Source organism: Sodiomyces alcalophilus, assembly GCF_042370955.1.
Source record: "Sodiomyces alcalophilus JCM 7366 unplaced genomic scaffold ACRALscaffold_2, whole genome shotgun sequence".
NCBI classification, from domain to species: Eukaryota; Fungi; Ascomycota; class Sordariomycetes; order Glomerellales; family Plectosphaerellaceae; genus Sodiomyces; species Sodiomyces alcalophilus.
The window spans coordinates 5,218,068-5,241,165 of NW_027263533.1; the positions used below are offsets into that span (position 1 = coordinate 5,218,068).

Consider the following 23,098-nt stretch of genomic DNA (forward strand, 5'->3'; position numbering starts at 1 on the left):
TTTCTTAGTCCAATGTTCTTTTCCTATTCCTAGGCATCGGTTGGGAATTCCTGTCCCGAATTGTTTAAGCCTGAAAACCAAAAGTCCCGACTCCTGCGCTCCGCGTAAGAAGCACGCTCACGTCGCTTGTGGCCCCATGCATGTTCAACGCCGAGTCCAAGCCATCACCTCATCTCGCTGTATTGTATTCGGTCTTTATTTCTTGCCGCTCTTCTTGATACCGCCGGAAGTAAGCGGGCCCTTGCCAGTGGCCTTGGCCGCCATTTCTTTGCGCGCCTTCTCCTCTGTAGGGCGTCACACGACTGTCAGTATGCATTCGCGGTCTTGAAGGGGAACGTCGTTGGAGGGGATGCAAGGCGAATGTTTTGCGTACCAGCTCTCTTCTTCTCGAGGAAAGCCTTGTCGTCCTCGTCGAGCTCGCGGACCGCCTTCTTGGGGGCCTTCAAAGGCTTGGCCTTGCCACCTGAGTCGCGTCAGTTGCACGTTACGCTTAGTAAAGAGGACTCGAACCTACCTTGTCGGTTCATGTTATATTTCGCAGTGAAGTGTTGTCTAAAGTTGGGTAAGTTTCTGTGTGGAAATGTAGCAAATGGTCTCTTGGGCGCAAGTGTTGTTTCTGTCGACCGAGTAAATATGGTCGCAAAAGTTGAGGCCCGCGCCCGGCCAAAAACTGCCCCTCGCCAAAATCACGGGACGGGTGGGGCGGCAGAAAGGGGCGGTGAGAAGGTGGGGCATGTTATGTATGCAGTTATACGTATATCCACTTAAACGTAACATCAATCCATATCCGGTTAGTGCGTCATTCGCCCCCCTTACCGTATAATGTTTCTGGCGACGAGGTTTTGGCGTTTGTCAAACGACATCATCACCCACCTTTCAGTCTCCGCTCTCCATACTCTTTCCCATCATCAACTATCCCGCACACTACCGTCCGTCATCTCCAGCAACTTGACCATTCGTGCAGATTGTTCCTTTTCACCGACTCACCTAATCGTCACCGACAGCTCTCGCGGCTTGCCTCCATGAGCTGAGTCGACAAGAGTCTTCCGGTTCGCCTCGATTCCTGCCGTCACACAAAAGCCTTTGAGAGATCTCTGCTGACACGTTCCTCTTGTCTCGTCAACATAAAGACTCGGGGATATCCCCTTTTGTCGGAACGGAAGAAGAAGCTCCTGTTTTTTGTGTACTTTCAACTTTCAAGGCAGGGAAACACCAAACTCCCCTGCAGAATCACAGAGAAATCAAAAGACCCAATCATGGCGTCAAGCTCGGACGAGGGAGAAATCCTTGAGCATGACTCTATAAATTTGAAGGCAACTTCATCGCCAAAGAAGTTTGAGGGAAACGGTGTTGACCGTCCAGACAGACTCCGAGATGGACACTCGCGCTCCAGGTCTCCCGAGCACGCGAACGGCTCCAGCCCCCGCCACTACCGCTCTTCGCGGTACAGCCGCTCCCCGACCCCGCGGGCCCTGAAACGAACCCGCGATGATCGCGATCACCGGAGATACAGAGATGACACGCGCCGCTTTCGGGTGCACTACGAGGACTACGATCGCGATTCGTCCTACCGCCGCCCGGGCCTCTCCTACGACGACGTCGACCGCTCGCCCGGTCGGGATCGGGATTGGGATCGTCCCAGGGACAGGGGCAGAGACAGAGACCGTGATCGCTACCCCGACAAGAGAGCCCGCTTCCGAAGCCCATCTCCCCACCGGTACCCGCACGACAGGAGGCCAAGAGACGATCGATATAGGAGGGACGATGCACGGCCCGGCGGCCGTTCCGATGGTCTTCCGAGAGACGGCGGTCGTGACGCCCATGAAGAACGGGTCGACCGAAATGGCCATGCCCCGTCCGGAAGGGTCACAGTAGGAGAGGACTCGCGTAATCCCAGAGATGATGCTAAACCTCGAAAAGGCCATGCCAATGAGACACAGCAGCCGTCCGGCAGAGACCACCCAGAGAAGTACGTGTCCCGTCAGTCGGTTGTCGGTTCGCCCTATCTAACCACAAGACGTAGGTCCGCCCAGGACTCTGGGTCGCAGCAAGAGCCTGTACCAGACCCGGACTTTGAAGAACAGGAGGTCATCGACGAAGACGCCGAAATCGAACGACGAAGACGCCGACGAGCAGAACTCCTGGCCAAGTCCAGCTCTGCGACGCCGCTCCTCGTTCACGCAGTTCATGCAGCTGATAGGTCGTCCGTCTCTTCTCCAGGCCCGACCCAACAGAGCACACCTGCGTCGATGGATGCCGACTCTTCTCATTCGGGTATGTTTTCATTTTTTTCCTCTTCGCTCTGTTTCCGGGCTCCATTTGCCCAAGCACTACTAACAACTAACAACATTAGACACCCGATCACCGAATTCCCCTCCGGCCGTGCGCTCGCCAGCTCTCGACATCATGAACGAGACGGATTTGATGAACCGCCACGCAGTCAAAGACCCCGAGGACGATGGGCCGTCCGCCGCCACCTACGATCCGACTTTCGACATGAAAGAAGACGAAAAACGCGATGGGCTGAGGCACGGTAACGTGGGACTCCACGGCGAGGTCCAACCGCAGGTCTCACCGCAAAAACCAGTGCACGAGGACGAGGTGAAAGACAAGCCCGCAAAGGATGAGGACGACGACGACGACGACATGTTTGCCGACGACTTTGACGAAGAAAAGTATGCAGCCCCAAAGCCGACAGAGGTGAAAGCAGTAGAGGAGGACCAGGCCGAGGCCCCGGGTGGTGGTCTCCTCGAAGACCACGACAAGGACGGGTACTACAAGATTCGAATCGGCGAGATTATGAACGGGCGGTACCAGGTCCAGTCGCTGCTCGGTAGAGGCATGTTCTCGGGCGTTGCCAGGACGCTCGACATTACGACGAAGAAGCTGGTCGCCGTCAAGATTATGCGGAACAACGACGCGCTGAGAAAAGGCGGGTTTACAGAAATTTCCATCCTCCAGAAGCTCAACGATGCCGATCCCGACAACCGCAAGCACATCATCAGGTTTGAGAGGCACTTTGACCACAAGGGCCACCTCTGCATGGCCTTTGAGAACCTCAGCCTGAACCTGCGAGAGGTGCTGCGCAAGTTTGGGAACAACGTGGGCATCAACCTCAACGCCACCCGGGCCTACGCACACCAGATCTTCGTCGGCCTCGCCCACATGCGCAAGTGCAGCATCATCCACGCCGACCTGAAGCCCGACAACATCCTGGTCAACGAGAGCCGCAACGTGCTCAAGATTTGCGATTTGGGGACGGCCATTGACAAGTCCGACGCCGCCACGGCGCACAACGAGATTACGCCGTATCTCGTCAGCCGGTTCTACCGCGCGCCGGAGATCATCCTCGGCATGCCGTACGACTATGCCGTCGACATGTGGTCCATCGGCTGCACGCTCTACGAGCTGTACACGGGCAAGATTCTGTTCACGGGGAACAGCAATAACCAGATGCTCAAGGCCATCATGGAGATTCGCGGCAGGATCACCCCCAAGCTGTACAAGCGGGGCGAGCTCTCCGGCCTGCATTTCGACGAGCTGGGTAACTTTCTCAGTGTTGAGCACGACAAGGCGCTCGGAAAGGTACGTTTTGCTTTTGCTTTGTTGCCTCGTTTCTATTTTTGTCTGGAAACCTCTGGTCCTCCAAGTGCCGTCAATGAGACCCCTGTCGACTGTCGACTTGCGAGTTTTATGCACGTAATGTCAGTCCCAGCATTCTGGGCCGCCAACACTGGCCTTCAGGGGGTGTCACCAAGCGCTGACCAGGGCCGCAGTCGTGGCCCCGCTTGATTGTCCGATGAAGCAACCTTCTCGGCGGCCATTTTGGGGGCCACACCACACTTGGTTGACTTTTCCTTTCTTGAATCAATTCTGTCGATGCCAGCTCCTTTCGTATAGCCCTGCAAGCGCTCGTTATACTGACTTGTTACGTCCTTACAGACGACCGTCCGGACCCTGGCGATTGTCAAACCCACCCGAGACCTGCGGACCCGGTTGATGGCTGCATCGGCGGGCATGGACGACGCCGAAAGCAGGGATCTGAACCATTTCATCGACCTGCTCGAGCATTGTCTCGCGTTGAACCCGGAAAAACGAATCAAGCCAGTGGATGCGCTCAAGCACCCTTTCTTCACGTCAAGGACCACGGCCAGGCGCTGACCTGTCTGCAAGACATCGGGTTGGAAGTGGACATGCGTGATAGATCTGTAATGTTACGGGCTCTGGGGAGGTTGGCCCTGCAACTGTTGCAGTTCACCGGCCGAGTGGACGCATTTCAGCGCCGGGCTGGGGTTCAGTAACGGCGCTCTTCCGAATAATTTAGTGGAGGCATATTGGTATACCAACAGCAGAATTAGAACACGGCCAAGACTCCAATTCAATTATTTTCTCCACAGCAATAAGATGGGGTTGCGTTTTTTGAAGAGCATGAACACTACAAGTCAGATGATGTGCGAAGGCGTTTCGCGAGCCGGGTGCATGGGTAACTCGCGGGATAGATCCTACTCTGCCTTGCTCGATAGCTGGGGGCGGTAAGACTTTGGCGTTGCTCACATGCCGCTTTGAACATGTTTGCTTCGGTTCAAAGTCCCTTGTCGGCCGCGGCGCTTGCTGTAATTACTCAATGGACGAGGTGGCCTATCCTTTTTCTGTTCCTGTGTGGTCAGCCTTGGTAATATCCCGTTATTATAACCGCTCGTTGGTCTGCTTGATTGTTGCTTGTTGGTCCCTCGCCTTGGCATAATGCCATTCAATCTATACTAGATAGGATCCATATGGCCGTAGACTGCAACATGATGTTGTCATACCATAACGGCGAACATCGGAAAGTGAGGCTGTTCCCGGGTTCAAAATACCCGACAGCCTCGTCTCTGCAAGCAAGACATCGATCGATAGGTCGAGACGGGTGTCATTGTCTAACAAATTCCCACGGCATCTTCCGTGAAGACGACGGTTACGAGCGTGGTCCCGGGGCAAGGGAGAAGGGTGACTGCAGGACACAAGGGACTCCCGATTCGTTTTGCCGACGCGTTGCTGGGTCACTGCGTCTGCTGTGTTACTGCACGATCCCGTATACATGCCCACAGGCCAACGATTTGACTCCTGCCTTCTGAAAGTCTCATATCCCCCGAGAATATGCATGCCCTCCGTTCCGTGTCTGCCGTATTCCGGGTCGTCTCAGATCCTCTCAGTGAACATAACGCATGTCTCCCAGCAGTACAACGGAGGATTCGGAGAAGGACACCCGCGAGCCCCGCCATGCATGAAAGGGGAGTGTAGCGTCCGTTTGGCGTGCCGGGGAGTGGGGCCGCATGTCGTCCGGCCGTTGCGGGGTTCGTAAGGGGCTGGGTGGCCTGCGGGGAGCCGCCGGTGCCGGGCTGCGATGACGGGGCTGGTGATGCAACCAGGAGTGTAGGCACTGACTGCGTTGCCGGCGTGATGGACCTGCAAGCTTCTTTATCGGGACACGGACGATGGCCGGTGGATGATGACAGGATCGACGTGCTGGGAGGGGCGTGGCGTATGATAGTACAGAGTGGTTGACCCTGGAGCCAACCAATATGGCCATCGACTGTCAACACATAGGATTCCTATCGACAGGTTGGTTGACTCGAATGATGGCCAAATCGTACCGTGGCCTAGAATCGATCCACTCAACCAGACGCCATATTGTTGTCAACTGCGCGTCAATGTCAAGGCGGGGAAGGGGATGATCGATGCAAGATAATGGAAGGGCCACCGAGTCGCACACAACGACCGGACAAGCACATCACATGGTATCCCCGGCCTATCGCGACCATGATCTTCCGTCGTTTCAATGTTTGTCATTGATTGGTTGGGACGACATTGACGATCGGCGTAAAAGCGTAGCCTGCGTCCTCCTTTCTCCTTTGCGCCGTTCATGGCTGGCATCAGGGCGGAGCCAGGTCAGATGGAGGAAGACGAGATCTCATTGGCTTCCTCGGCGGATAGGAGGCGGACAGGACATGGCGTGTGGATCTTGCGGGGAGGCTTGTCAGCTCGATGCGCCGGCTCATTGTCCCTTTTCCGATGCGATGGACCGATGATGGATCTCCCTGAGAGGGGTTGGGGAAGGCGATCGAGAGGGAGAGATGCGCCGGGCTCATTCAGGTTGGCTAGCTGCATGCACTGTTTTGATGTCATCTTGCTGGCGCGCATAGTCGTTCTCGATGGAGCGCCTGGCATAATTTGGAAACGCCGGACATTTGAGGTTGCAGCGATGCGACGTAGCCTACCATTCACCTATGGCATCCCTTCTTACGCATTGGTTCCTGGCCATGGTGTGTTTCGTGTTTTCGTATAGTTACGTTGTAGTAGCTGACAGATGCAAGGGAGGGACGCAGGCCGTGGTAGGCTTCTCTCCCCGTTCTGGATTCGTCAACCTCGTCGACTGTAGTGTATCGCCGGGCTCTGACTTGCACCGACTTGCACTGATTGCTCTGACCGGAAAACAGATGGACCGACCAGCTTCCAATGAAAACGAAACTCAATGACTCGACTGATGACGGAGATGGTCCGTTCACAGCGATGTGCCACCGTTCCGCTCGGGCTCCCTCTCGGCAGTGGCACGGCTCGTTTCTCATAAAATTGTCCGAGGATGGGATGGCAGTGCGCTTCACTCAATGTCTTACAAGAGAGAACGGATTAGGACTGGTAGCCAAGTTTCGAGGCGTCTGGTATCCTGTCCTTGCCATATCGAGGAAGATGTTTGTCTGGCTGCTGTCAATGCGCAGGAGGAAATGACGAAAGTAATAACAGAAAAGGACCAACGGCACCAATGCGACGGACAATGGATCTGGTCCTGTTTTTTTGGGACCATTCCCAATCGTCGTCGTCCCTAAGACTTGGTATTGGGTGGTGATAGTGGGCGGAAACACAGATCACTGTCGACAGAGACACGGTCACGGACCTTAGACGCAGCCGTCCGGGAGACACTAGCAGCAAAGAGTGCAAGTGCACACTAACAGGGCTGGTATTTACGTTGCAAGTCGTTAATATGCTGTCGTTAGTGTGCTGTCGTTCGTATGCTCCAGCTTCCGGTCATTCCCCAGACTCAGACATCCCAATGGATGTTGTTGCCCTGGCCCAACACCGAGCGGCGCCATTCAACTTCATTGACCACGGGAAATGATATGCCCAGACGTGGTCTTGACAACCGTAATCAGTCAGAACAGCGGTGTTGCAACCGGTGGAGTGGAAGGACTACGGACGGCATAGGCGGCGCTGGAATGAAGCAAGGGAATTTACTACATCACGTCAGCAGGCTGTGCAGGCGCCGAAAGGCCTGGCCTACACTCACTGGATGCCACAGGCTCGGTGAACCAACGATGGCACTTTCCGGTCATATTTCGATTCAATACGTGAAACACGGGTTCGTGGCCCATATCACAGCATGGAGCCACGTAGAGCTATCAGTGATAGGGAGCTTCATACCTCGTGTTCTTGACCACATGGATCGTGTTTCACGTATCAATCCTGAGATGCTCATTACCTTGGGCCTTCCCATCTTCTCTTTACCATGTTGATATGGCTTGATGGGTGGAGGGTGGTGGCCAAGGCGATTGGTTTGGAGGCCTATTTTCTTTTCCTTTCCTTCTATTCATTGCTTCAAGTGCACCTCAAGTCCTCAAGTGACGCAGGGGCAGAGGGTGTTGAGGCGTCTCACGGAGAGGAGCATCCCGAGGCACCTGGGCGAGTTCCGAAAAGAGTGTCCCTTGCACTGATTGATTAAGGCTGAGGTATCCACGGCCGGGGCTGAATCGAATATCGAATATCGGTGAGACATTCGGAATATTCCATGTGTTTGCTTCGGCTCACGTTGCGAGCCTTGCTCTCCCCGCACACACGACGAGATGAAGATAATCCCGTGCTGTGTGGCACAAGGAAAAGAACCAAACACGAAATTCCATCAGCTCGTCTTGGAATGATGGTGGGTCCAAGGTATACCGGTTCAGGGGTGGCACAGACTTGGTTCCTAAGATCGAGGTAGGATCGCCATGACGAGGTTAAGGGGTTGAGGGCGATGGCATTCCAGGGACCAGCTGCGTATGTTGTACGCCGAGTACTATCAGAGTCAGGGGCACGAGACCAGAGTCGAATGATGGTGGAGGTGGAGGTAGTTCGTAGGTCAGGAGGTATGAAATGAAGGAACGGAAAGATTACAGCACTGATTTGAATTAAGAATTAATTAGAACGAAACGTGGATAATAAGAGCCAGAGATTAGATGGAGACGAGATACGGAGGTTAATTTGTACTGGTACGTACCCACAAGGCAACGCCCATTGTTACCTAGTAGACTACGAATACTGTACGTTGTACACGTGTACGTTGTATTCGGTACAGGTACCTATTTACGGAGTACTCCTCTACTCCGTGATGACGATAATTGCTTGAGTTCTTCATGGCATACGAAGTACTTGAAGTGATTCTAAAGACCTTTTGCATTGATCCAGAACCGTAATCGCTACCATGCTCCATTGCTGTAACATTATATGCTCAGTGTGTACATACCACCATAATACATATCATCGGCGAAACGGTGTGACGTAGACTCTACAACGTACCATCAAAAAGTTCCGTGCGTAGGCCAGCTATCGAATATAGGTTAGCGTTTCCCGTGATCGCAATCCCAGGCAGCTGCCAGAAGGCACGTACACCTCTCCAGGGATTAAATACGTTAGTTTGTATACAATATGATATGACTGGTTAGGGATCGGCACTAGCCCCGCAGATATAGATACTTCTAAATATAAGGGAAACACCAGTGATAGAAAGTACATATACTTATTCCAATTTTCAGTTCCTTGACTCAACACCATCAATAGTCTGTATCACCGCCATCCCTCTTAATAACCTGAGGCAGGTGTACGGGAGGCTGTTCGTTGATAAAGGTTATCTTAAAGAGCTTGTTCTGATAAATCTGTTGATATCTTCAAAATACGGATCGTTAAAAAAGTGATAAAGTTGTGACTGGTTAAAGTTAGAGGTTTTTTTTTGGTGGTCTGTACGAAATATGGGCAGGAAGTGGTGATAGCTTCAGATGTCATTTACCTGATTAACGTCAGTCTCATATCGCCATACTGTTTTGTACCTCTCCATACAAATTTGTATAGAAAGATACCGATCGGCGCTGTAAACCAATGGTCGCTTGGGTTGTGGGACCAAGTCACAAACTAACGTATTTAATCCCTGGAGAGGTGTACAGTAAGCAATGTACATACAACGTACAGGTATCCGTGCGCCGAGTAATGTGCCTGACCGCTTCTTTACTTTCTTCCCGCTCAGGAGATCCAGGCATGCGTTCGCGCCCTGCTATGGCGATTAGGTACAGATGTAGCGATATGTACAGTATGTACGACGATCCATAGTAATTGCAGTTCATTCCCATTTTCTCGCATATGGGTCACAACAACGATGCCCATAAAATGAAGAAGAAAGGGATGCTGGTGCGGTACGTTGTATACTTTGTACATACATACCATACAACGTACATATGTACTGTAACTCGTAGAGGTACGTTGCATGTTGTACTGTATTGCTGCCTGAGCAAACTCAAGTGGGTTATGGCCTGAGATTTCAGGCTGACAACAGCCAGCATTCGTCACCACCACTATCCCCCACTGTCCATCGTGATTTCCTGCGTCTGGTGTTTCGCCTCTTTGCCTCACCAGCCGCCTTGTCTGCGTTCTACCTAGAAAAACACGGTAGCCAGCAGGGAAAAGGGGCGGTTGGACATGTTGGACAGGATCACAGACTTCCCTCGTTATGCAATCGGCGCTTCTCGACATTAGCCGGCGAATCAAACTCCTATAGGAAGAGTCCCTCCTACCCAGGACTGTCACTACAACATACGAATGCGTTCATGGCGGTCACTAGCATCAAATCCGGTCAGCATTATTCATCTTTCGGACGGAAGGCCCTTGCTCGGCCGATTGCAAGTCGATTGGCCATGGCCAATGTGCATGGCCCATTCTCGTCTCGTTGCTCTTCTTCGACAGCCTCACTTTTCCTGTCGTGGCAGTCAGCTTCCTGTCACTCCTTTGTGGCTTTGTCTACAGCATGCGACCCGCCGTCCTCCCTGTCGATTCCCCATTACGAGGCTGTCTCGTGCAGCAAAGGGGAACAAGGAGCCCCGGCTGCAACGACCATCTCATTGGCCCCAAGAGAACCAAGACGCAAGGTTGGAGGTTGGAACTTGGAACGAGATGACGGACAGGCAGGGAAGTGGACGCAGGGTGCGCAGGTGCCCAGGCGCAGGGGGCCTTTCGTTGCTGGCGGCCTCAGGCAGTCATGCCTCCATGGCATGGCCTCGCACACCGACCATCTCCCAGCGTCGTCGACAGCGAATCACCACCCCCCTCCCACCCTTTTCCATGCCAGAGTCCTGATGCTGCTGCAAACGCACACTGTCGTTTTCAGCATGTTCTTCTTTCTCATGCTAACCAGACTGGGGCTGGACTCGGCCTAGGAGTACCGGCAATTCTCCTCGACCACGGAGTCAGTTCCTTAGCCACGGCCTACCTCGTCTTGTCGCCACCCCACTGATCATCCATTCACACGGGCTCATCTCACTTCTCATGACCGTGACCACGTTAGCTGCCATTCCTGGCCATCGCTCTACGTAATCTGTTGGCCAGAGCTCCGACAAGCGCTTACCTCCTACCCATACCGAAACACGACGCCTCCTGGTTGGTCACTCACCGGGCCGCCTTGGTCAATTTGTATGCAATTTTTAGCAATTCCAAGGTGACGATTCGCTGACCGACCATCACTGTTCCCGTGCTCATCAATTTTTTCTTTTCTTCCTTTACCGCCCCGCCGCCCCCATAACACCCAAGGCAACGGGATAACGGGAGGGACTTCCAACAAATGGAAAAAGGGGTTCAGGCCAGAAGAGCCAACAGAAACGGGCGAGTGACAAGTGACACAGTCAGTCCCGTTCAGTCGTGAGACAAGCTGGTGAAATGCTGTGAAGACGTTTCGACACCAACATTAAACACTTGGTACTTTGTACGTTGTACACACTGCTCTGTTGTCGTCGGCATTGGTGGTGAAACAGCAAATCCGGAGGAGCGACAGCGGCCGGCCGAAAAATAAAACAAGTGAATGGTCAATAGCCGTTCATGGCTCGGCTTGGATATGCAAACAGATGTTTGCGGCGACAAAGAGTCGCTTACTCGGTTACCCTGCTGAACTATGGGCTGATGGAACATCACCAACTACGAATACTCAGTACAGATAGTACGAGCCAGCCGCCGACGGGTGCTGCGACAGAACTCGTCCCAGCCTGGAACAAAAGTCCCCAGGACAAGCGCCAGGGACCAAGCTTTCGAGCCAGCAGGTAGCCAACATGCCACCAGGTAAGCAGGGCCGCCCTCATAGCTGGCGCGTCGTGATTCAAACACCGAAACATGGATCCGTCTTCTACTTTGTATGTATTTCGCATACAACGTACAAACCTTCGATTGAACGAGTCGTGGTGGCAGTGTTCTGGTCCAAGTAAGCAGCCAGTATTATCGCGATCCTCTTTCCACTAGAAGAAAATAAGAGAGAAACAAAAGGCGCTCTACAGTACAACGTACACACTAACGAGAGCCATAGCGTTGTGACGACATCATCATCACATCACCGCTAATGCATTAATCAGACACCTATAGATAAGATGCAGCATCGAAAACCCATTGGAGAAACAAGGGGCATTCTTGCTCATCACGACAAAAAGACGGATCCGGCAGCGGCCTCGGAACACATCGCGCTGCCCGAAACCCGCCCGCCTGGAAGGATCGAGGAACCACTCTCAGCAAGTGAGCGACCGTGAGGGGCTGAGGCGTCGCCACGGCTGGCTACTGGCTGAGGACGGGCTTTACTGGCCGCAGTGCAGTGGCTACGCTGGCCACTCAAAAGCTCCGTGTCGTTGAGAGTGAACGAACGAACTCGAGAAGACTCCAGAGGCGTCACCACGCAACCCGCATCTCTTTTCTTACGCCTCGAACGGTTTAGCTTGGCCTCGCCCAAGGCTAGAAGGCTAGCTGTTGGCTAGTTTGCGGTCGCCTCTCGTTAACAGGTGCAGATAACAGCGAGGGAAAGAAAAGGGAGGGGGGGGGGGCCGAGTGAGTGTGTCGCCCCCCTTTTCCCACCCCACCCCCCCTTGGCTCGCCCAGTCGAATGACCGCTGGGCCCATGGGCTAAAACATGCGCGTCGTTCCACCCCCTGTCACTTAATCTTGCGGGCCCCGCTCCCATGGAAACCCATGGAGACCGCCAGGGCTTGGACGTCAGGGCAGGGGGGGAAGGGAACGAACCCCGAACGTCAGGCCAGAGTGGAATCGCTGGTGGCCGCTAGGTCTGTGGTCTGTGATGAGGTAGGTGGATGCCTCACGGACCACACCGCACTCCAACACCCAGCCCACCCGCTCCCGGGCGCCGCCTGTCCACCATCCCCATGCATACTTCGCCTCGCTCGTTTCCTTTTTGGTGTTCGGCCAGAGATATCATCCATCTATAATCCCGCCATCGTGCACCCTGTCGTTCGACCCTCTTGCGCTCTATCCGTCTCATTCTCAACGTTCTTTGCACTACGTCCCATCTCTTCCTTTTTTTTCCCTCTTCACCCTCTTAACACGGGGTGGTTAATCGTACACCGCCGTCGTCCCCTACTACGAATCGCCTTCTTCCCGTCGCCCATACGAATACGTTTCTATAATCTCGACGCTCGATATCTCGCCGACTCGTCCTCCTCGGCGTCTTCTCCCTATTACCTCAAGCCGACTCTTCGATGCCCCAGCGCAAACACTGTAACCTTGTTTGACTCGTTGACTCGACGTCAAATAACATCTTCGCCCACTCCCAAGGACCCGTTCTCCCTTTGAGACCGTCTTGCCAGATCTGGTTCTTTGGTTGCTGTTTTTCCTTCTTGGTTGCAGGCCCAATCTACCCTTGATCCAACTCCCAAAGGTTCTGGATCACGTTACCAGGTTTTCCTTTTTTATCTTCCCTTCTCTTCTCTCCATCCGGACCTTTCCTTTTTCCCTTGGGAGAAAAGTTGTCCGGCCACTAGGTGTATCAGAGAAGGAAATCGTGTCCCTATCCGGCTTTGCGACTCCCGGACCCGCCCATCCGGCCTCTTCGAACCATGCAGCATGTCCCAGGTTTTGGATATCCTACCCCGCCCGCATCGCCGGTGTCCGACGAGAAGAACCCCCTACAGCAGCCCGCGTCCACACCGCCTCATTGCCAAGCACGCCATGTCCCGCTAAGGCCGGAGGAGCGCCTGGGGATGTTCCTGGAGGGGAAGCTGCAGCTGACGAGCATCTTGGGCACCGGCGCCTATGGCGTGGTCTACACCGCCGTCGACGTCAACACGGGCCTCCGGTACGCCGTCAAGTGCCTCAGCAAGTTCAACCCGGACGGCTCGCCCCTCGACCGCCGCCAGGTCGCCTTTCAGAACCGGGAAATCCGCCTGCACTACTTGGCCTCGGCCCACGAGAACGTCGTCTCGCTCCTCAAGATCGTCGACGACCCGGACTGCATCTATGTCATCCTGGAGTACTGCCCCGAGGGAGACCTGTTCTACAACATCACCGAACGCGGCCGCTATGTGGGCAAGGATGACCTCGCCAGGAAGGCCTTCCTCCAGGTCCTGGATGCCGTGGAACACTGCCACACCCTGGGGATCTACCACCGGGACCTGAAGCCGGAGAATGTCCTCGTGACGGACCAGGGAGAGACTGTCAAGCTCGCCGACTTTGGCCTTGCCACGGCCTCTGACCGATCCGAGGATTACGGTTGCGGTTCGACCTTTTACATGAGTCCAGGTAGGCATTTCCTTTTTGCTATACGGGTGTTGCATGTCTACAGGACATCCTCATTTCTCTCTCTACACTCGCCTATCCCCTGCCCGTGACCAGCACTGACATTTTCTTTCTTTTCTCCCCTTTAGAATGTCTCGACCACTCTTCCAGGAATCCTTACTATCTCTGCGCACCCAATGATGTTTGGAGCCTTGGAGTCATCCTGGTCAACCTGACCTGTGGACGCAACCCGTGGAAGCAGGCCTCGTTCGACGACTCGACATACCGGGCGTTTTGCCGGAACCCGGCCTTCCTCAAATCGATCCTGCCCGTGACGGATGAGCTCAACGACATCCTGGGAAGGATCTTCACGCGCGACCCCGAACAGCGCATCACGTTGCCGGAACTCCGGACCCGCATCATGGCCTGCTCCGCATTGACCGTCCCGGCGGGCGGCCCCGCGGCCCTGCCCACCCCTCCGGTCTCCCCGGCGCCCACCACCCCCCAGATTTTTGAATACGTTCACTGTGAGGATGCCGTTGTGGACCCAGGCCACGACGACACTGCCCTCTCCCCTGCCTCGTCCAGCGACGACGATGGCTCTGTCTGTTCAGACGACGATGGCTCGCTCACCTCGAGCGTGTCGACGCTCGACGACCTTGACGAGGAATTTCTCCAGGAGCAGCAACAGAAGCAGCAGCGGCAGGCGTCTCCGTCGCCGCGCATGCATGAGCCGGAGGTACAACAACCCCCGGCACCGTTTGGATACCCGGTCCAGGAATTTATCCCGCAACAACACTATGCAGGACCGGTCTCTTCGGGGAATCCCATGGCCATCCAGGCGCCTCGGGTGCACGCGACAATACCCGTCGTTCCGCAGCTTGCTTGCGTCCCGCCCAAGACCTACTTCCCTTTCTGGTGGGACATGGTGAAGTGCGTCCAACAGCAGGCGCCTGCCATCCAGCCGCACATCCCGTTCCACCACCAGGTTCCGCTGTTCTCTCAAGGTTGCTACTAGGTTCCATCCATGGCTTGTTTGAGGACCGTCTTGGGATTGCTGGACCTGTGACCAAGGACTCCCCGTCGAGTCGTGCGTTGTTGTACTACGGGCACCTCGCAAACACCACTACACACAACGTTTTTGCTGGCACGTGACAGCCTTGCACTTTATGTCAGTCCCTGGACGATAAGACGCCGGAACTGGCGCACACGCCTGCAAGCGCTGCGGGCCATTCTCTACTCCATTAACATTGTTCCGACTTGGCCCTTGTATCTATTCCACGAGATACACTTACGGTCCTCCCGGACATCCTGTCGTCGGAGTCTTATTTCCTCCCTTTTTTTTTTTACCTCTCTTCTACTATTCTCTCCTCTCGGCTTTCATTTGTTACGACATACAACATCTCACCTTTTTTATATTTGCAGCGCGGAGTTGGGAAAATCAACGAAGGGGTTTTACAGAACATGGACGAGGTGCTCCGCGTTGTTTTGTCCATGAAAGAAAAAAAAAGCACAAAAAATTCCCACAACACGGAGAGGGATTTGGAAGACATCAGCGAGCTGATGAACGAACATGGGAGCAAATCACTGGCGCAGTCGGCGTACACTTGAAGAAAAAGCGGCTCATGATTATCATTTCTCTTCTTCCCTAGAACCACGGGTGGATCTTTGGGTTCTTTTCTTTACATTTATTCTGTCTATTTTTCTTTTCTATATCCTCCGGGAAAGCACATACCGTTATTTCTAATGGCGAACTGGAGACGGGAAACCAGGCTGCACTGGTACAGGCACGCATCGAAGAGAAGAATCTCGCAACAACACATAGAATGGGAAGCGTGGTTGGGAGGCATGGCCTCATGTGGTTTTACTGTTTGCTTTTTTTTGGTTCCAAGCCGAACGGAGGACCTGTTGTTTTGACGCGAGCCATTCTTGTCTTGGAAATTCTTATGGGCTACGACGGTTATGAGCATGTTTTTGTTTCTTTGCCTGGAAGCAAAAGGGGGTCAAAGGAATTGGGAAGCGGGGAGGCTATTATTTGTTTGGGATACGGAAAGCGGACCAAGGGGCAGGAATATTGCCTACAGGACGAAACAAGAAGGAACATAAACAAGAAATTATCTTCTGGGAGCACAAACAAAGCTCTCGCCATTCTACATTAGATCTCTTCCTTTCGTTGTGATGTCGGTACGAGGAGGAATGTTACACGAGGAAATGGCGGAAGAGGCGGAGGCGACGTGATGGTCGTACAGTTTAGTTCTCACATGGTCCCGAGGGTCTGGTCTCGCCGCTAAAGAGATGTAACGGAGGTCCGCCGTGGCGTCTTTTGTGTACCATGGTCGATGGTGTGTTTCCTTTCCTGAGTTTTGTATCTTGTGGCTGGGAGGGCCCCTATTTGATGTTCCCTCGACAGCGGCGACAGTGAGGCGCACTCGATAATCAGAGGCCTAGTCCGTGGTCCGTGAGGTCTGTAGCTGGTACTTTGTACTTCGTATTACAACGGTTATGAGTGGTAGTCAGAGCTTTCGGTGTCATGGTCCCTCGTGTCCGCGTCGTGCAAGTGCACGGAGTGCGTGTAAGTACTACACACGGGCGTGGTCAATGTTGGACTTGTATTCGTACTTTGGACACCAGAGGAAGAAAGCAAAACTCGTGGCAGACGGAGTGGTACGAAGTATCCAACCATTCTGACTGCCATTCCAAACGCGCCGTCTGATTATCTAATACACGTAGGTACAATGGAGGGAGATTCATGAGGATATACGAAGTAGCATCTTCACAGATACTTTCAAACTGACCGATGCCAGAGGACAGTACATCTGATCCTGTGTGTGTACGAATATGTACTTCCAATTCGTATGAGGGAGCAATTTCTTAGCTCGTCAGTTGACTTGTTCATTTCTCAGAACAATAATACTTATCTGGCACAAAGCATTGATGAGAGATTATATAATCAAGCCTCCCATAGTCACGTGCCAAAACGTCAGAAAGACATCCGAAAACGCCTCCGTAATAGTCATCAAGCCCATCTTGCGACATCACCACAATACCGAGAGACCACCGTGTCACCAACTCAACTGGTATCCACGTGCTGCCATTATGCCTACGACCAAACAGCTCCGCGTGATCGACAAGGGCCGTCGGTTCCTGGACACACAAAAAACAAGAAACAACACGGCAATCGCACAGCACCATGACTCGACCACAGAAACCGCGAGCACAAGTGAGAGTGTAAAGGTTGAACGAATCTTCCCTTTTCTCAAACGAATGCACATGATTATCAGGGGATTCCACTGACACACACCGGAGCTGTCCTCCCCCCTTTCGCAAAACGTTGAACCTGACCTACACTAGTAATTGCTTGATGGATGCAACCAGCAACGAAACTAGCCTCGACGGCGACATGAGGCAAAACAAGCTTCAATCACCAGATCCAATGGCCATGTCAACCTCCAAGGTCCATCTGCCCGCGGAGTTATTTATCACGCTACACTGCGCCTCCGTACTGATTACGGCGCAGTCGTCTGATCCAACTCGTCGGATCTGGGCTCAACACACCACCACTTGCCTACACTAACTACATACTTCGTAGACTCGCCAGCACTTTCTAGGCTCCCGCATTCGGCGACAGCTAGGAGAATGACTCGTGCCTTGTTCCCTTGTATTAGTCATCCCTACCGTTACTCGATCGGACCACACCTCTGCGGCGTGTCTCTAGCACGCAAAAAGTGGCCGCACTAATCAACAACACCCAAAAAAGCTCCCGTCCGCTGGGAGGATAGCTCCATCAGCGAACGGCTCCGCCCTAGTTTCGCGTGGAACGGCCGTTGGGCCCCGTCGGCTTTCAAAAATGTTCCGCGAAAAGCTCCAGAGCTCCCTCCAAGGGGGTGTTTGCTCCTGGACCACCTTGTAGGATCAAGGGAAAGAGAAATCTCGAATCATCTCTGAAACCTCTCCGAAACTCTCATCGTTGGTTTTTTTCTCTTTTGCCAAGCCTCAAACGTCAAACGGAGCCGTCGGAGTCTCGACTCGCAACTTGTGACTCGGGGAGCTTGCTCACATCTCCACCCATGACGACGCAGATGACGAAAAGGCCATAGGTATGATCGCTGATCCACGTCGCCCTCGCTAGTCAGTGCACAGGACCATCGGAACGTCGTCTTTGGCCGGTTCGACCTGTCCCGCGGCACTCAGATGGAACTGCCTTGCTCGGGACCACTTGGGAAGACGCCATCCTCGCATCTCACAACGATCGATCGATGCTCTTTACCAAAGCGCCCGGGAGGTGCGGAGCGGAGTTGGCATGATTTCCCGCTCTTCATTCCCCGGCGAGGCTGGACCAGCCAGACATCGCGTGCTCCATGAGCTTGCCGAGATCGATCAAATCCGTCACATGGCACCATGAGAACTGTGAACGACAATAATGTCAGTCTTTCGACCCCGTGTACTATTCGTAATGTAGAGCAAACCAGAACCAACCCTGCTCCTCCTGGTTTCGTTCCGAGAACGCCGCGCCATGGGTTCCTATTCTCGTCGTTATTTCCGTAGAGCCAACTGAAAAGCCACCTCCCTCTTCTGCGTCCCTTTTCTCCCACCTGCACATTATATAGTGCGAATTAATACGTGACCACCGCGAGACAATGCCAAACACCTGAAGAAAATGTAAAAAAGAAAAGAAAGGAAAACGACAAACGACAAACGAGAGAAGAAGCGTTCAAGTCGGGGCAGCGGCATCATGTCTGTCGTATTCGTACATCAACTCGGTCCTCCCACGTCCACCGGTGAGTTGGAACGAAACATCAGACTGCCTCATCCGCCGAAAACGTCTCGACGTCATCAGACACATCATCGTCATCGTACCCGGCCTCCCTCAGCTCGTCCACCCGCTCCATCGCCACGCGCGCCTCGTGCCACGACTCCCACTTGTCGCGATATTCCGCCGGCGGCACATACGTCTCGAGGAGGCCCTTCTTCCGCAGCCGCCGCCGATGCCGCCGCTTCTCGTGGAAATCGAGAGACTCCGTGTCGACCTGGCGGATGTCGACGCCCCTGATGTAATCCCATGCGTCCAGGTATAGATCCGCCGCGTCCTCGGCCAGCCCGGCTGCCACCTGCCGGCCCTGGCCGTTGGCCACCCACTCGTCCAGCTTGGCGGGGAGCGAGTACCCCCAGGTGGGATCGTCGGGGGACCAGTAGCAGGGAACCTCCGACGCAGAGCAAGTCGACCGCCGACAGTACAGGCTGCAAGTTGCCGTCTCGGCTGCGAGCCAGAGGGAGAATAAGAGGACGGCCAACCCGAGGAGGCTGAGGCGGAAGGGGTTCCTGTGATAGAACCGCGGAATGGGGACACGGTAGTCGGCGAGAACGTCCGTTGGGATTGTGGGAAAAACGCGGTCGCGGCGCGCCTTGGAGGGGCCGACATTGAGATGCTTGTGCTTATGGTCCGCACTACTCGCCGTCTTCTTCGCCTTGGGAGGCTTGGCGTCCGACTCGGTATCCTCCACCTTCGGGGTCCGGGTTTCCGAATGCGCGAGGTTATCCTCCAGTCGCGCGATGCCAATCTTGGCCGCCCGGATGCCCAGCAGGCCGTCCTTGAGCGACTTGCTCATCTTGTCGTAGAGCTCCAGCTCGCTATCGCGGTGCGCCTTGTCCAGGCTCGGCTGGTTGGCTGCCTGCTCGCGCTTCGTCGATATCGCGTTGAGCATCGACTGGATTTCGGGGGACGCCGCCCTTGGCAGTTTGCCGGGGTTCTGCCTGAAGATTTCCTCCAAGTCGTCCAGTGTCGAGTCCTCGATTTGGTAGGTCCGGCGCATCTCCATGAGATCATCCTTGACCGTAGGTGGCTTTGCTGAATTTTTCAGCGGACGTCGACTTCGCGGCAACGACCGGGCTCGCCGACGAAGCGTCGATGTCGTCGTCGTCGACTCCGTTCGGTTTAGAACTTGGGGTTTAGGTACATCCGCATCATCGTTCGACTGGTCCTTGTTTAATGCTTCCAGATTGTAGGATCGTTTCTCGGGCGGAGAGGACGGTGCCTTGTTGCGAATGGAGAGTAATCGATTCTCCTGGTGATCTTTCTCCTGGTCCTCCTGGTTCTTCGCCTGAACCACCTTCTGATTCTCCTGCTGATCCTCCATTTCCCGTGGGGGAGCCTCCACCTTCACCGTCGCCGGCGTTTCCACATAGGCTCCTGTGACCTTTGGCGTTGGAAGAGTCAGCGGATCCGGCTTCACGGGCCGTGGCGTCTCGTCAGCGCCTTGCTCTCTCTGTTCTTCCTCTTCCTCCTCGTCCGCCTCATCTTCCTCATCTGCCTCGCCGTCCAAATCGTCCTTATCGCTTGCGGCTCCGACAGAGGGTGCCCGCACAGACCCTCGCTCCGACTGGTTATCTTGCGGAGCAAATAGCTTCAGCTCCCCTTCAATCCGAGGAGTCGGATCGTGATCAGACTTATCAGACATGGCCATGCTCGATCTCTTATCCCTCGCAGAGTCGACAGAAGGGTCACGGCGAAGACCAGAAAAGCCAACCGCTGGCTTGGTATGCTCCGATTCCTGGCTGTCTGACGGAATTTTAGCCACATCGCTGCTCAATCCGCGCGCATGATGAACGTCCTTGTTCCTCGTCTTCTCGGCGTCGCGTTGAGCTGTCACCGCCAAGGCTTCCTTCTGCTGGGTCTGTTCGGGCGCAGGACTGGTACTGGCCGCTCGCGCGAGACGTCGAAGGAGATCTCTCGAGTCGGCTCGGCCATGGGCGGGCCTGAAATGGGGTTCCAGTTCTTCTGGTTTTGATTTGCTCGGAGTCGCGGCTTCGTCGCGATGGGATGCTGCCTTTGGCTCGTCTTCCGGTGCTTTGAATGTCCGGTACACCGTGACTGGGGTGTTGGGGATCTGCTCGCCCTGCTCGCCCAGGGTCCCGGCGTCACCCGCAGCATGCTGCTTAGGCCTGCTTTGAGCCTTAGGTTCCGCGGGGTTGGACTCTCTTGCGCGCTGCCGGTTCCTGTGGAGTAGTGAGTCGGGCGACAACGACCTGGACGCGTTGTGTTCGCGGATATCGTCGAGAAAGCTCGCGGCCAATGCCTTGTTGGACGAGAATTCCTTTTCCCGTTCTCGAATCTCGTCCAGCTTGGTGTTCCTCCGAGTCTCCTGAGGGAGGACAGGCTCCGCTAGCTCCTGTTCCACTTCGATTTCCCGCTGTCGGATTTCGTCGAGCTTAGTATTCTTCCGCATTCCCTGGGGATAAAGTTGTGCGAAACGATCTTCCACGTCGGCTTCGCGCTGTCGAAGACCGTCATCGAGTTTGCTATTCTTGGCCGGGTGATGTGGTTCGTTTCCGTCCTGAGCACGGCTCGCTGCGAGCGCCCGCTCGACATCAAGTTCGCGCTGGCGGATTTCGGCCAGTTTGGAGTTGGCACGACCGACGCCGATCGGCATGCCGCTCTTACTCGGGCTCGCGACCCGAGTGCCGTGGGTCTCCACAAACGCAGTACTGTTGGCCAGTCCCCGGCCGGCGTGACCTTCCAGGGTAACCTGATCCATGTTCAGGCGGGGGCTGTCGGAGACTTGAAGGTCGTGAGTTGTAAAATCCTGGTCGACCTGCCAGGCATAGCTCTTGTTGGGGGAGGGGTTCTGTGGGTCGTCGGAGGTGGGCCGCACAGAAGGTGGTGTGGGATGATGGAGCAGGCTTCCCCCTTCGATGGAGGGACGGGGGACGTTGGCGGCGTGTTCCCCGACGGTCATGCCCGGCTTGGGGCTGATGGCCCCCTGCTCCTCCTTGGCTAATATACGAGAGACCCAACCCCTAGGCACGTGTCCCTTAGCGAATGCCTCTGGAGTGCGGCGGCTCCCCGGCAGGCTGCTGAAGCTATTCAGGCTGCTCATGCTTGCTCTCTTTTGCAGGGCAGGGTTCGTCGCGTCGTGCTGGTGGCGGTGCCTCGACCCGGGTCTCGGGATGCTCGATGGCGCTGTGATGCGACCGGGGGAGATGGACGAGCGGTTGGTGTCTCGGGCGAATTGTGTCAACCGCCTATCGAAGCTGGCAGAACTGGAGGCGCTGTGGATGGATGAATCGTCGGCAGCTTCTGGGTCGTCGTCTGTCGGTCTCGGATAATTCCTAACATGTCCAAGTTCGAGAGGTCCCGTGCTGACCATGCGGCGAATCTTGCGGTCGTCAGAGGCTCGTGACAAGGGTCGCGGGCGGGGAGCGGGGCTGGGTGAGCCGTCGATGAGCACCGGCGAAAGTCTGCGCATCCGTGCTGTGGTGTCGGCGTATCCTTCTTCTGCGGCGGCGAGGCGGTAGGCGTCGGCGAGGGACATGGGACGTTTTGATTTGGAAAAGGCACCACCGGCGGAGGAACTCGGTCGCGGGATGCGAGAAGCACCATCGGCACCATTGGCAGAGGTAATCGAGGGGGAGGGGGAGACAGAGCCGGGTCGAGGGATGGCGGAACCTGTCGATGCGGATAAAGAGGTGTTCGGCCTCGCGTCGAACGAAGTAGGGACGCGTGCCGACTTTTGTCCAGTGAGCTGCTTATTCTGTTTCTCTCCAAATAAAGGCTTTCGGTCTTCTCGATTGACGACAAGAGGAAGTGAGCTACGGCTGAATCGAGCGGCATCACCACCACCGCGACCGCGACCGCGACCACCAGGGCGATCGGCGCCACTGTCACTCCCTACATGGGAATTGGGATCCATTGTTTCTGCGAATAGATGGAAAATACAAGGATGGTCGACGACACGGGGATTAGAGAGCGATTGCGTGCATGGTATCGGACCAAAAGGAGGTCATGTCAACAGGGCGAGGGCACTGAATGAACGAAGAAAGGGAATTATAATAGAATAGAGAGAGATGGGAAAGACGACAGGAGACCGTGGCAAGGGGAATTTCATGCTGGCTAAGGGAAAAGAGGAAAGCAGAAGTGGTCGTGATAGAAAGTCGAAGCTCGCGAGGAAGGAGCCACAAAAAGAAGTCGAGGGTCGCGCAGGCGCGAGGGATGGACACGGGGTCTAGGCCCGATTAGGTTAGTGTCCATGGATGGAGAGTGGAGGAGAATTAACATTGTTGATTGGTCGGAAAATGTTAATGAAATTCTCATTCAATGATTTTCTATTGGTCAATACTTTTTACAACATGACCACTGAAAGCTCTCGTTTATTTCACTGGCCCGTGCACATTTCATGATTACTTAACGCCTTACTTAATCCATCCACTTGGACCAGGACTTTCGTGCCAACCTCGCGAAAACTCCCCCTGGTCAATCTTCAAAAGAACAAAGACAAAGGACAGAGCTCTA

General features: G+C 54.7%; 7 protein-coding genes across 7 annotated transcripts; 4 read left to right on the forward strand and 3 right to left on the reverse strand.

Moving 5' to 3' along the window:
- Window positions 1-29: 29 nt before the first annotated feature.
- On the reverse strand, window positions 30-735 carry ACRALDRAFT_2017810 (uncharacterized protein; the record flags this gene model as incomplete). The annotated part of the gene is made up of 7 exons (XM_071019908.1): window positions 30-50; window positions 92-125; window positions 169-177; window positions 222-302; window positions 337-463; window positions 515-596; window positions 625-735. 7 exons carry the CDS (start codon window positions 733-735, stop codon window positions 30-32), a joined length of 465 nt encoding a protein of 154 aa, XP_070877956.1.
- A 521-nt stretch (window positions 736-1,256) lies between these two features.
- Window positions 1,257-4,161, forward strand: ACRALDRAFT_2040979 (uncharacterized protein; the record flags this gene model as incomplete). The annotated part of the gene is made up of 4 exons (XM_071021113.1): window positions 1,257-1,969; window positions 2,024-2,274; window positions 2,354-3,585; window positions 3,943-4,161. 4 exons carry the CDS (start codon window positions 1,257-1,259, stop codon window positions 4,159-4,161), a joined length of 2,415 nt encoding a protein of 804 aa, XP_070877957.1.
- A 589-nt stretch (window positions 4,162-4,750) lies between these two features.
- On the reverse strand, window positions 4,751-5,904 carry ACRALDRAFT_2017812 (uncharacterized protein; the record flags this gene model as incomplete). The annotated part of the gene is made up of 9 exons (XM_071019909.1): window positions 4,751-4,786; window positions 4,822-4,936; window positions 5,002-5,034; window positions 5,066-5,177; window positions 5,246-5,392; window positions 5,425-5,572; window positions 5,600-5,610; window positions 5,660-5,680; window positions 5,751-5,904. The coding sequence occupies 9 exons, from the start codon at window positions 5,902-5,904 to the stop codon at window positions 4,751-4,753; spliced, it is 777 nt and encodes a 258-aa protein (XP_070877958.1).
- A 1,240-nt stretch (window positions 5,905-7,144) lies between these two features.
- Window positions 7,145-7,631, forward strand: ACRALDRAFT_1062031 (uncharacterized protein). The gene has a single exon (XM_071016521.1). The coding sequence runs from the start codon at window positions 7,350-7,352 to the stop codon at window positions 7,545-7,547; it is 198 nt and encodes a 65-aa protein (XP_070877959.1). The 5' UTR covers window positions 7,145-7,349; the 3' UTR covers window positions 7,548-7,631.
- Window positions 7,632-13,154: 5,523 nt separating this feature from the next.
- On the forward strand, window positions 13,155-14,830 carry ACRALDRAFT_2100406 (uncharacterized protein; the record flags this gene model as incomplete). Its single annotated transcript, XM_071023011.1, has 2 exons — window positions 13,155-13,836; window positions 13,962-14,830. The coding sequence occupies 2 exons, from the start codon at window positions 13,155-13,157 to the stop codon at window positions 14,828-14,830; spliced, it is 1,551 nt and encodes a 516-aa protein (XP_070877960.1).
- A 2,072-nt stretch (window positions 14,831-16,902) lies between these two features.
- On the forward strand, window positions 16,903-17,132 carry ACRALDRAFT_1062034 (uncharacterized protein). The gene has a single exon (XM_071016522.1). It carries the CDS (start codon window positions 16,909-16,911, stop codon window positions 17,104-17,106), a length of 198 nt encoding a protein of 65 aa, XP_070877961.1. The 5' UTR covers window positions 16,903-16,908; the 3' UTR covers window positions 17,107-17,132.
- Window positions 17,133-18,608: 1,476 nt separating this feature from the next.
- ACRALDRAFT_1062035 (uncharacterized protein) lies at window positions 18,609-22,499 on the reverse strand (the record flags this gene model as incomplete). The annotated part of the gene is made up of 1 exon (XM_071016523.1): window positions 18,609-22,499. One exon carries the CDS (start codon window positions 22,497-22,499, stop codon window positions 18,609-18,611), a length of 3,891 nt encoding a protein of 1,296 aa, XP_070877962.1.
- Between the last annotated feature and the right edge of the window lie 599 nt (window positions 22,500-23,098).